This window comes from Mytilus trossulus, chromosome 2, assembly GCF_036588685.1.
Source record: "Mytilus trossulus isolate FHL-02 chromosome 2, PNRI_Mtr1.1.1.hap1, whole genome shotgun sequence".
Classification (NCBI taxonomy): Eukaryota; Metazoa; Mollusca; class Bivalvia; order Mytilida; family Mytilidae; genus Mytilus; species Mytilus trossulus.
Window position 1 is genome coordinate 73976586 of NC_086374.1, and position 14087 is coordinate 73990672.

The window sequence follows — 14087 nt, forward strand, 5'->3', positions numbered from 1 at the left end:
CTTTTTTCTCTTGTATATTTACCAAAAAAAAATGAAAATGGAAATGAGGAATGTGTCTATGGTCTGCAACACACCAAGAAAATCCTGCGTAAATATTTTCCCCTTAATTCTGTATGTTTTGTTCATTATTCTATTAACGTCATTCAAACCCTGAAACAAGCCGTCACAGTGAGTGTTATCATTCAATCATAAGTGTTTAAACAAAACTGTTAAATATTAAATATTCAGTCATTCAATCACTAATCTATTCGCTCGGGAGACAGTCAGGTAGGGCTCATACAGTCGAAAAAATAACAAGTTGTTGGATGGGACATTTGATGAACTCAACTGTTACAAAGAAAACATTCTACATGTAAATATTTAAAAATGAAATAATAAAAAACAACATGTCCAAACGGGTTCCTAAAATGAAAGAGCTCTGAGTAAATTGTTTAAAATTGCCAAACAACAGTGACAAAATCATATCAAAAACATTAAAAAAAAACATCGTTGCTACATACATTTTTACAATAGTGTTCCTTTTCTGATATATTTCTCTTCAAGTTGAAATGCCATTGCCACTGTGACAGTAAAAGTTGAAATAAATTCATTATCTCAAAGCCTGATATTTCATTGACGCCCTGTACAATCGCTTCCACGGCTATTACACAATCACTTGGAACCTTCTTTAGCTTGGACAAATGTATAAAATACAAGATTCAAGATTTTATTTGAACACTCAGACACAGATACATGTGTAACATGAGGTCATACATAATAGCATTATATAAACATGACGAAGTAATTATGTGGTATCAATGACATAGTATAAAGATATAACAATAACATGCATACAACATGTTTTTTTTTAACATTTTCAGAACATATTTGCGATGTTTTTGATAAATACAGAAAGACGTTTATAAAGTTGTACATTACATATTGAATGGAAGACCTTCCATTTTTTTTATAATTAGGGTTCATTGTGTAATAGCTTGGCAGAAACTTTTCCCTTAATACAACAATATTATGATAAGAACACTTAAATAGCAAATGAAATTCATCACCAATATTACTCTTACACAAAGTACATATTCTATCATGCCTCGGGATATTTTGCCATCTGCCTGTTTCTATAGGCAGACGCAGATTTGAACACCTAAAGTGTGTGATCCAAAGCCTGCAATATTCGGGAAGTTTTAGCAGATATGTTTCTAAAGTAAAATCTTTTTTAAATATTGAGTAGAAATGACCCCGTGATGAATTTTCAATATTACTAAACCACTGTTGTACAAATTGATCACAAAGTATCTGTTTTAAGTACATTTTATCACAGTAGCCTGTTTGATTGGCAAAAATATATCCAATGCCAGTATCGTTTAATATTGCTTCTATACAATTTACCCATTTAAAGGTGTATTTAGATTTAGGCCTTAAACCAAGCAATTCAGTCTATACAATAAACTGCATAGTTTTGATTCATTATTTACAATTTTACACCAATATATAATCATTCTAATTTTCACCTTTATTTCAAGAGGAAATCTACCCAATTCTCCGTACACCATAAAATTAGGCGTAGTGTTTCTAACTTTCAGCGCCCTTTTGCAGAATTTCAAGTGAGTTTTTTCGATAATTTTCAGGTTTTTAAAGCCCCAAACTTCAGAACCATACAGTAAGATAGGTTATATCATAGAATCAAAGAGTTTAAATTGTTGATCAATAGGTAAAGATTCATTCCGTATAATTTTGTAAATATAAAATAGTGCCTTTTGGGCTTGATCTACAAGTTTCTTCTTGGTATCAAAAAATGTCCCATTATATTTGAAAATGACACCCAAATACGAATATGTATCAACAATTTCAAGTAATTCATTCTGCAGTGTAAAGGAGTAGGGGCAATAAGCCCCTTATTTGGCCCAAAAATTACTGCAAATTTAAAAGTTATCGTACATATTTTCAAATTACTAAAAACTTGACTAAGGTATAAGGTACTAAGAAAAACAAAACAAATTTGACATCGAACAAGTTACCATGGCAACGAATCATGACTTACTTTGCATATTTTGTTAAATTTCATGATTTTCCTTGTTTTTTCATCAAATTTTAAGTATATTTTAGATTGAAAAAGTATGTGCGCACACAAGAAACAACTTTATATTTGGTGAGATTATTCCAATAGTTATAATAAAGCTTCTGTTAAATTATTTTGTTGTTTCTCGGCTGCGCAGGATGTTTTCAACGGAAAATATGATAAAAAAACTGCATAAATTCTGTATTTTTCATCATTTTTGTGAAAACAATACATATTATGACGTAATTGTGACGTCATCAGATAAAAATCTTTGTGTTTTTAATTTATATTTCTTGACCCTATACATTTCTAAACATAATGTGTCAATTTGAAATGGTTATCAAACATTTTATTTTCTTGGGCCAAAACTAGGCCTTAAAGCCCCTACTCCTTTCAGATTTTGTTTAGTTTTCCTCTTGCTAAATACCATAACTTTAGTTTTCTTAACATTCACCTTCAGTTTCCAATTTTCACAGTACAACTGGTAAATATCTAAGGAATTTTGCAAGCCTTCTTTAGTTTATGAAAAGATTACTGTATCATCAGCATACAGTATTACGAACAATTAAAAAAATATATGAAGTTCGTTTTCAAATTTTTCCTTTAAAAGTTCTGAAGGAATACCATCTAAATTTCTAAAATATTGTTCCACGAACGCATATTGCATGGATAAAACGGAGATGTAGATGTTGAATGGTGATTGTTATCCATTTTTGGGCGTTATGCGTTGTGCGTTTTGCCGGAAACAATAGATTGAGTGATTTTTTTTTCCTTATTTTTTCTCTAGGAGAGAACAATTATTTCATAAATCAGGCCGTTTACTTTGATGGATAGTTGCCTCATTGAGAAATTGTACCTCTTCTCCTTGTTTTAATATTCATGCCAGATAAGATCTGTGCTTTGTGTCTTTTTGTCGTTTTTTTTTATTATAATTTAACTAGTTTCCTTTTTTTCACATATATTTTATGTCTGTTCTGACACGGAATATATCTTTATTTGTTTATTTGAAGAGTTGAGAAATGTTTTGCCGCAAAACATAGAATAGAAACAATGTCAGTTCAAAATGCTAGATTTCTAAGCTTGCGCGTACATTTAAATTAATAAATGAAAGCCATTGAACGTGGATGATGCAGGATGCTACGGCCACACTGCAGTATCGACCACAGTCTCTTTCGATATAATCATACTTGACTTTAACAGTTGCAATTAAAACAAAACCCCTCGAACACCCCTGGCTACGGGTGTGCCCCTGGCCTGATCATTTGTTTTTAATTATCACTCCTTTGATCTATCTTTAATAGTCATTATGCTTTTGTCAATTTATTGTTGAGAAAATATTATACAGTATGCAAATTCTTATCCATATTTTCACACACAAGGTGTTATACTATCGATTTCAACAGTTTTCGTAAATTAAATGGTTTTTATATGATGCACTCTTACTCAATTATGTTTTTCATTTGGACAAATTACTTTTTTGAAGTAAAATTTCCCAAACAAATTTCTATAACCAGAAATAACGATTATGAAAAATGTGAAAAAGTACGGCCGCATCAACAGGTGTCAAACTGGTAATGTGTCGAAATAACCTATGGACGAACTGGTATTGTGGCCGAAATGTCCCCAAAACAACTTGGGACGAGATACTGTTATCATTTAGTTTTGCCCATATAACCGGAAGTGTCAAATAAGTCAAGAAGCATGCCGTCAATCGACGCAGAGTATGTTTGGCTTAAAATTACCATATGATAGTCTACTATTTCCAAATTTCAAAGACTTCCTAACCTTGATAAACTATAATACTTATTTTCTTTTTTAGGCCGAAAGGATTCAGTTGGGCCGAACAGGTAGAGCAAGGAGAAGATGGTAAGGCGCCTTTGACATATTGTCATCAAATGTTCCAGCTGCTTTCTTTTTGATCATATACTAAAGGGATTACATTAAACTAGAATGTTCTGTTTAGTCTCTTTGTCTTGGATCGTTTAAATATTTGAATGGGTGGTTGTGTAACAAAAAATTTGTTCCGGCGTGACATTTGTTCCTCTGGAACAAATTTCATAGGAAATATGTTCCAGCGGAACTTATGTCACAGAAAATATGTTCCAGCACTATAAAATTTGTTCCAGAACTAATTTTCTAACCAAGTGTGAAATAAGTTCCGGAACAAAAATCACAGCACTATGACAATGTATGAGTTTTGTTCCAATATTAAAATTTTAAAAAAGTGAATTAAGTTTGTGTGATATTAGTTTTGAAAGAAGGTATTTTATAGAAATCAATGAAAATGTTCTGATGGAACCTATTTCACAGGAAATAAGTACTGTGCTTGCATGGGGTACATTTGCAATTAAAGGCATGACTTTAGGATGAAGATAAGAAATAAAAGCGATGAGAATCATAAATTAATGTTTCATAATTTGTATCTATTTTATCATTGAAGTGGTATTCCACCTCCTTTAATTTCCTGTTGATCTGTTATGGGTGTACTTAGCTATTGTCATTTCACAGTTTTTAAAGAGAGTGTCTTTTGTTTCTCTATGTCTTGAAATATAATTGATCAGTCACTTTGTCCATTTTGAAAAAGTACAAATATTCATCTTTAACTATTATAATTCTTTTTTTCGGAATGACTTTTATTATTATTTTTTCTACTCTTTCCTGGTTCATAAGTGTCATTTTTAGTATTATTTATTGAGAATAATGTTATTAACTTTTGCTTTACTCCACGTGATCCAAATTTGATGTTTACACTTTTTATTTATTACCTTATCAATTATAAAACATGTTTTTTATAATGACTTTAAACTCACTGATGACAAGTGCTCAGTATGTAACATAACTTGTTTAACCAGCAGAACAAATTTCATAGACAAGGTACTTATTTCACCAGATGAGGAACAAATCTCACAAATCCAGAACTTATTTCACCAGGTAAGGAACAAATCTCACAAACATGGAACTTATTTCACTAGGTAAGGAACAAATTTCACCAACCCAGAACTTATTTCACCAGGTAAAGTGCGGAACTTATTTCATATAGATGGAACAAATTAAATAGAAATTGTCTGTGAAAAAAGTTCTCCCAGAACATATTTCATGTGACATTAGTTCCACTGGAACTTTTTTCACAGGAACAAATTTTGGCTCACAGTTGCCTATGAAGTATGTTTTTTTCTTTTAGTGGCATGCTCACTGTCAGTGTCGATCAATAGTCAATACATTAATTAGACATAGATAGCATGGATAATTGGAGTGGATATGAACAATTATAGGCAACCATTCTATTTTCAATAGTGAGAGAAAACCAAACCTATATCATATAGTATAGCCCAAAAATGAGAAATGTGAAATCAGAAAAAAAACCCAGCCTACCAGTACACATTTGCTGCATGTAGTTTTATAACAAATAATTTAAGAAATACTTATATGACAGAAATGAAGTAATGGCAACCACTGAACTATAGGCTCCTGACTTCAAAGGGACAGGCACATAAAGAATGTGCCTAGTTAAATATGTTTATGTACATTAATAGACAAAACTTTGTTAAAAAATAAATGATAATTCAGATAATTTTAATGACAGGAGTCCTGCCACCTTCTACAGAGACCATTGATGAAAGCAAAGGCATCAAAGTGATAACAGAATACAAGTACAATGAAGATGGTAAAACTGTCAAGGTTAGTAATCCTGTTTAACATGTTTAATGTGTAGAACCAATAACACACATTTCACCAGTATTTAGGTTAAATGCTTGATTATAAATGAGGCCACTGGAGATTAAGCATAACATTGTAAATTCTTCAAGTTTTAAACAGCAATGGAAAAACAGTTTTGTCAAGTGCTGAAAGTTCAATAAATCCCATATTAAACATTAGCATTAACATTATAAGTGAATGCAAAAATGTGGAGTGAATGGTATATATTAAGACCATTGGTTTCTTGGGCAAATCTGAACATGGAAATGGTAAAATGATTTTGATCATCTTTGTGGTTAAACATGAGACAGAATATTCGATGTAAGTTAAAATAGAACATTATTGAAATCCAAATAGACTAAAGCACATGAAGCACATGTGCCAACAAGTGAAACAGGTTTAAAAGTTTTAATAGGTACCAACCTTCACCCCTTCCTGCCCCTACCTGCAACATAAAAAGACGTACTATAAAATATCAATTGAAATGGCTAAACTCAATCAAAAGACATATTAATACAAGTGAACATACACTAAACAAATAAATTTGATCTATGACACAGTGTAAATACCAAATCAATAAATGAAGGGGTAAGATGTAAAACCATTTCAGAAAGACAACCATTTCAATATAATAAACATGTGAAAGCTCTCTCACAGGCAAACAACCCATAATTGAAAAATATAAGGGCATACATTACAAGCAAGGGAATATATTTGACTACATCCATACAGCAGATATATATTTATATAATGAGTTATCTCATTCTACAAATTAAAACTATCAACTAAGAGAGCCGTGGTGTAGTGGTTAGTGCATCGGACTACTAACACAAAGGTTCCTGGTTCGATTCCCGTTTGGGATGAACATTCCAGGAACTCAATTTTCGGCTCTCCCTTGACACCATTTGCGAGTATGGTCTTGAGGAAACGATGATAGTCCATCGGACTGGGACGATAAATGGCTGGCCCGTGTTAAGAGAGAGCCACATCTCTTGCACGTTAAAGACACCCTTGTAGATTTCGAAAAAGAGTAGGCTAATGCCGCTACAAGGCAGCACTCGCACCCGCAAAGTGGAAAGGGATTAATATAAGTTGCAAAACTTGTTTCCCAATCCACTATAAATAAATATGTTGAAACTAAACTAAACTAACTATCAACAAGTGAAAATGGAATATGACAAATTAAAAGAATAGTAACTTATATTACAAAAGAATAATAAATAACATATACACAGCTGCATATACATAAGTAAAAAAATGTCACAGTGGATTATTTTAAAGGCCATGCAAACAATATATTTGATCATAGATTAAGTATCAAGAACTTTGAAAACATTGCATATAAAGACTGGTAATAAATAACCAGCAGAAGAAAGAAAAAACAACATGGACAATTCAAAAATTGATTTCATCATTGAAATAAAATTACATTTTGGCTTGCAGAAATACTTATTAATTCTGAGAGCTATGACAGAAATAATTGAAAAAAATGTTATAAAAACTTAATATTGGTAATTATTTTTGCTTTTGTTTTACTTGTAGATTATCAAGACATACAGGATTGAAAGAAGAAGAGTCCCAAAATCAATTGCTAGAAGAAAGGTAAATGTTTGTTATGGTTATATATTGATTCAATGATTGTGGAAGTTTTTGAGATCCATCCATCGACCATTGCTAATAAAATTAGATACTCACATTATGTATCACTTTCAAAGCTTTTAATTTTGCCTGAGTAACAAAGTTTTTATAAACAAACAGATTAGAATATTTCCTAGATTGTAACTAATATCCCTGGGATAAATGGAAAGAGGGTGTGTTGCTTACTTCTTTCCATCTATCCCATGGAATTATAATATTTATACCCCCGCTTTAAAAAAGGGGGGGTATACTGTTTTTTCCTCTGTCTGTCAGTCCGTCCCATGATACTTTCGTCACATTTTTCTCAGGAACTACAATATAAGGATTTCTGAAATTTGGTTTCAGGGTTTATCTAAGTCAGCTATACCTTTTGATGCATTTTCAGATTTATCACTTGACAACTTCCTGTTTACCGAACACTTGTATGATTTTACACATGATAGCCAAGTTGAAAATTTTCGTCACATTTTTCTCAGGAACTACAATACAAGGATTTCTGAAATTTGGTTTCCGGGTTTATCTAAGTCAGTTATACCGTGTGATGCATTTTCAGATTGATCACTTGACAACTTCCTGTTTACCGAACACTTGTATGATTTTACACATGATAGCCAAGTTGAAAATTTTCGTCACATTTTTTTCAGGAACTACAATACAAGGATTTCTGAAATTTGGTTTCAGGGTTTATCTTAGTTAGTTATACCGTGTGATGCATTTTCAGATTGATCACTTGACAACTTCCTGTTTACCGAACACTTGTATGATTTTACACATGATAGCCAAGTTGAAAATTTTCGTCACATTTTTTTCAGGAACTACAATACAAGGATTTCTGAAATTTGGTTTCAGGGTTTATCTAAGTCAGTTATACTGTGTGATGCGTTTTCAGATTGATCACTTGACAACTTCCTGTTTACCGAACACTTGTATGATTTTACACATGATAGCTAAGTTGAAAATTTTCGTCACATTTTTCTCAGGAACTACAATACAAGGATTTCTGAAATTTGGTTTCAGGGTTTATCTAAGTCAGCTATACCGTGTGATGTGTTTTCAGATTGATCACTTGACAACTTCCTGTTTACCGAACACTTGCATATTTTTACACTATTAATATTATCCACTTGCGGCGGGGGTATCATCAGTGAGCAGTAGCTCACAGTTTCACTTGTTTGTTCATGAAGCAGATCAACAAATGAGAGCATTCTAAAATTTGGTATCACACCCATAATTCAGTGTTCTCCCCAGATATTTTATATAGCATCATGGTAAAAAGGGAATTGAAATACCATCCTGTTTCTAAAAATTATAGCACCACATCCATAACACAACCTATAACAAAAACAATTCAGATATCATCACATTCAAGAAATATAGCAACATTAACATGATGCTAAAAGGTCTTGGAGAGATCACGGGACATTATGCCAGCATGCTATACAATGAAACAGTGTCAGAAGCTTTTCCACATCTATTGCTCATCAACCATTAACCAGATACTTATAGTAGGGTATCATTCATAGCACATCTTGTTTTACTCTTTTAAAATTAACATAATTTACAACTTGTTTACAGAATTGGAGGAAGTTTGGATCAGCAGAAAAGGATCCTCCCGGCCCAAACCCTGCCAATACTATAGTACAAGTAGAAGAAATCCTCATGCAGTTTGTTCAAAATGATGAGGTAAGAAAGAAGTATAGTGATGCAAAGATAGTTAAATTGAAATGATAAAACAGAAACAAACCGTTAAAAACTCAAATAAGAAAAGCTGTATAAAAATGCAAATATATATTCTTTACACGATACTTGTGTGCATGGATCATAATTTGCAGATACTATATTATATACAGTCCGCCAAAAGTTAAGCACCACCTATTTTTATTTCATAGATTTTTTTTCAAATTTAAAAATCAATTATTCCACCAAAAAAGAAAACAATCATATAGCAATTTTGCTAATGTATACCATAAACAAACCAGAAATGTAATTATAGTCACTTATGAAGGTTCTATGCATGTAGGTTTTCCGTTCATAGAAAAAGTGTAAATTGTAAAATTCAGAAACAGAATTTAAGTTTCACTGTGATTTTATTTTTTTACAAAAATTGATCACCCAATATTATTGAAATTTTCTACACATAAGCTTTGGTATGTTTGGCAAATTTAAGGTCAATATTTGAGTCAATAGCATGTGTAACAACCTCACTTCCGGTACAGTTTCATATCACGATGTATCATTTTCGGTGCAAGCCTTCAAGCTTTAGTTTAGGGAAATCTGTTGCATTAAACAACAAATACCACTTTTTAATCGACTAAATATTGTAAAGGTGGATCTCTGTGATTGAGATTTCGGCCAATGGCATCTCAGACATGTTTGATAAGGTTTATGTATGGGGACATGGAAGGCTGAAAAATAGTGTAAATGGCTTGTGTCTCTTTGGACTCGGTTAAAATCCTTGCCCTATGTGTTCTAGCGTGGTCCTCCATGTACAAAGGTCTAAGCAATGTAGACGCAAGTGGGGGATTATTAAAATGAGGGACTACAATGTTTTAAGGCACCAAATCTCTCTATGTATGTCCGTTTATGTTACCCTGCAGAATATGCGTACCCAGCTTATAAGGGCATAAGAAGCAACCCCGTACTGGAACACCACCAGCACTGAATGCAGTCCTTGTGTAAACATTGTTTTTTGGTCACAGGCCGTTTTGTTTCCCCGCAAAATTCGTATTATGGCGTCTACTGGCAGTAAAAGAAACTGACTACCATCTTAACAATGAGTGTTTTTTCAGCTTCTTATGTTCAAGCATAGGTAGTCATTATCCCATTAAAACCTGACGGTAGAGTGCCTATCTGTAAGTACAGGTCTCTATACACCAAGACTTGCTCTTTGGTTGCCTCTGAGAAGTCGACTGACCAATGTACGTATACAAACACGACCACCTGGAGAAACAGTGTATTTGTAAACGCGCAGATGACCTTTGATAAGAGGTTGCTTGACTGCTTTATCGCAGTTCAATCTTTTTGGTCGTAATGGATTTTCTTAGGGTATGTTGAAGGTAATTCATAACACTAAACATTAATAATTTGTTTGCAATAGTTATAAAAATATTGCCAGTTATATTTCGGTGGTGCTTAACTTTTGGCGGACTGTATATATAGCTACTTCAGGTCAACTTGACATATATATGTCAGTTTTGGCTGTTCTTTTGATGGCTTGTCTAAGTTTTGTATGATCTGGAGGTTTTTATCCTATTGTTGGCTTTACAAACTTTTTGTCTTGATGATACACGATGAAGCTTACTTTCAGTGAAATTAGTGTGATATGTTTGGTTTTCATCTTTTAATTGTAAGTTTTGATTTGTAAGTGTCGAAATAGTTGATGTTGTTTGTCAAAAAGTTATAAATAAATGAATAACTCTTCTAAATTTAATCATTATAGTTTCCTGTCAGGTATGAATTCATGTTAAAATTAAGCTTTCATAAGGCCTGATGCCCAACAAATATATTTAAACAATAAAGAAAAATATGTTAGAGTGGACCTTTAGATTGGCATACAATACTGAGTGACAGTTGTATTCTATGAAAAGCATGGCAATCCAAAAATGGAAAATTCAATTCAGTAATTTATTTGTATTTTAAAACAATTGATTGGTGAATACATGTGTATGATCATGTAATATAAGTGTAGATTGAAAATGGAAATGGGATAGTAGCAGTAGGGCATGATGTCCTAAGGACAAATTAATTTGTTTGGACTTAGATTTAAACTAGTACAATTTTACAGGTTAAAGAAGAAAAAGAAGAAGACCCAATGGCTAAACTGAAGGCCCAGAAAATGGTGTCTTGTCGTATATGTAAAGGAGACCATTGGACTACTAAATGTCCATACAAGGACACTTTAGGTCCAATCCAAGAGAAACTACAAGATGGAGATAAACCAGCAGGAGAAGCAGGAGCAGTACCAACACCAGCAATTCCTGGGGCACCAGCTCAGGCTAATAAAGCAGGTGGAAAGTATGTCCCACCCAGTCTTAGAGATGGAGCATCTAAAGGAAAAGGGGAGACAATGCAGTCTAAAAGAGGTAAAATAATCAGGCTTATCAGTGATTGTGTCTGTACAATTGCAGACACTATTTTATTCTTCAGGTCTTGAGTTTATCAGTTTAATAGACAGAATTGACAAACAAATTTGAATTTGAATTGAAGTCCTAGTTTGAGATAAGAGTTAACTGTAAGGGAAAACACAGATGATTATACAATAGACAACTTTCGAGTTCGATGCATTTCCGTCAAAAACTCTGGTTTAAGTGAACATCATTCGTGCGTTTAGGGGCGTTGTCACCTCTGTTCTAATGTTGAGCGAGTGGTTGGAAAATTATAATATTATACTATACAATTTATTCAGCAAACTAAATTCTCAAAATTAACAATCAGCACTGCTGTCATTAGGGAATTGTGATTAAGTACCTACAAAACAAAAATTATTACTAGTTTATTCTGCACTAAGACGCTTGATGAATGTAGATAGTGCGGGGATACAGGCGACCCCCTCTATCTGGTAAATGACGTCACAAAGGCGCGCCTAATGGACGAGTTTTTTCCGTTGACGGATGAACTCGAAAGTGGTCTATTGCTTGAGGGACATGCTTGCTGTATCTTATTAGGGTTGTCAGTGATTTTGCCTGTACCATTAAAGACAATATTTTATTTTTCAGGTCTTTAGTGTATCAGTTTACAATTGACAGAAATCAATTGAATTTGAATTAAAGTCCTATTTATTTTGAGACAACAAGAGTAAACTGTAAGGGAAAATAACAAATAATTATACAATTGCTTGAGGGATATGCTGTATCTTACTCTTATTGTGAAGATGTCTTTTTGTAAAATATAACACTTTGCTTGAAATGATTTGGCCACTCATGGCTTCATTGTTTATTTTAGATGTTTTTTGTGTTTTTCTCCTTCTATTGATTTGTAAATATTTCAGATGAGTCTGCTACTATTAGAGTTACTAATTTATCAGAAGATACCAGAGAGTCTGATTTACAGGAGTTGTTTAGACCATTTGGTCCTATACAGAGAATTTACTTGGCAAAAGACAAAAATACAGGACAGTCTAAGGTAAGGCTAAATACTGTTAATGTTGTTAGTCTTAAGCATTATCACAAAACAATGGTACACCTGACAAGAAAATAACATAACTTTTGCAAAGTGCAGGAATTTAATATATGTTCAATAAATATCCATGATGTCTGAAATTGTTAAATTCATCTTTAGAAAATAGGAGTTATCTTCTATTGTCAATAATTGTAGTTGAATCAAATTGTAGTTAATCAACTACAACCAACATGACCAATGCTTTAAACATTACAATATTTAATTTAATTCCCACTGATAATTAAAGCAATTTTTACCATTCAGTGCTTACAAGCACTTTGATTTGACAAATGAAGTTAACAATTATATTCATAGAAGGTCGCATACAATATTTGAGTTTATGTTAATCATTTTTGGTCTCTTTGCTAGAAATAAAACTTTTATAGTTACAGCCTAGAAAAAGGGTTAATTAATTTGGGAACTCTAAACACAAATGTTTTTTTCTATATGATATAAATTTTACATAATTTTACTTTTGATTGTTTTCTCCTTTACACATATTTGATGGTTATATTTATCAGATAAAGTATGTGAATGAACATGAATAAACTGGGGTGTAAACTGAAAAATCAATGAGTACACCTCTATCTAGACTATTTATAACAACTATACTTAAATCGTATTGTTCTATTTTGTAGGGGTTCGCATTTATCAACTTCCACAGAAGGGAAGATGCAGCTCGGGCCATCGCTGGTGTTTCTGGATTTGGATATGATCATCTTATTCTTAATGTTGAATGGGCAAAGTAAGTATAAAGTTTAGTCTGATACCAGTTTTGTTTTGGGTAAAAACTTAAATTGTATAATTGTTTGCATTTAATCTGACATGTATATGAAAGACTTGCTTTTCTTTTTTATTGCAATTTTACAACATCAATAAATTAAGCTTGTTTGTGTTTGTTTTGTTACATATGTGTTCACTTTCATGGTAGTTAGTGTAAGGAAAAATCTTAATAGGCATGTATAAACAGCTGATCAGTGGAAAGTGTAATAAATAGGGATGTACTATACTTTGGGAGCGGTATTGAATTTCAAGATGAAATAAAATTGCTGAATTGTTGCTTTTTCACCAATTTGTATTACAAAATTGCAGATCAAGCACATATATTTAGTTTTTATCAATTTTACAAATAAAGGAGAGTGATTTAAAATCCTTTCTATGGTGATTATAGGCCGACATCATCTACAAAAATTGTTGTCAACAACCCTAACCACACACAACCACTAATGTTACTGCTTTGAAATGTCTGATTTATTCATAACAAAAATTTTAGAAAATGATTATTTCAATTTGATTTTGATGTTAATTATTAATAACATTTTTTTTAATTATTTTTAGACCATCTGGTACAAATTAGCCTACAGAGAATCCAGATAAACCAGTTAAATAAGTGCTGAAGTTTGACAAAACATTGCTTTTTCACAACATAGATTTTAAATGGTCAAACAAAGTGAAAAATATCTTTTCACAATTAAAAAAATTAGAATGAATAAAATATTTAAATTCTTCATAAGTTCCTTGTATGTAAATACTTGTATTAATA

At 32.2% G+C, this 14087-nt stretch overlaps 1 protein-coding gene across 1 annotated transcript; it reads left to right on the forward strand.

The window, feature by feature from the left end:
• The first annotated feature begins 3692 nt into the window (after window positions 1-3692).
• On the forward strand, window positions 3693-14057 carry LOC134707996 (eukaryotic translation initiation factor 3 subunit G-like). Its single transcript, XM_063568203.1, has 9 exons — window positions 3693-3774; window positions 3873-3919; window positions 5637-5731; window positions 7292-7351; window positions 8963-9070; window positions 11172-11469; window positions 12375-12508; window positions 13183-13289; window positions 13883-14057. Exons 1-9 carry the CDS (start codon window positions 3755-3757, stop codon window positions 13899-13901), a joined length of 888 nt encoding a protein of 295 aa, XP_063424273.1. The 5' UTR covers window positions 3693-3754; the 3' UTR covers window positions 13902-14057.
• The last annotated feature ends 30 nt before the right edge of the window (window positions 14058-14087 follow it).

What these genes read in the sequence shown, in the direction of transcription:
- LOC134707996 (XM_063568203.1), top strand. Translation starts at nt 3,755, where the DNA reads ATGCCGTCAATCGACGCAGA. An exon ending in GGTAGAGCAAGGAGAAGATG is followed by an intron (nt 3,920 to 5,636) that starts GTAAGGCGCCTT and finishes TTTTAATGACAG; the next exon opens with GAGTCCTGCCACCTTCTACA. An exon ending in AGTTTGTTCAAAATGATGAG is followed by an intron (nt 9,071 to 11,171) that starts GTAAGAAAGAAG and finishes ACAATTTTACAG; the next exon opens with GTTAAAGAAGAAAAAGAAGA.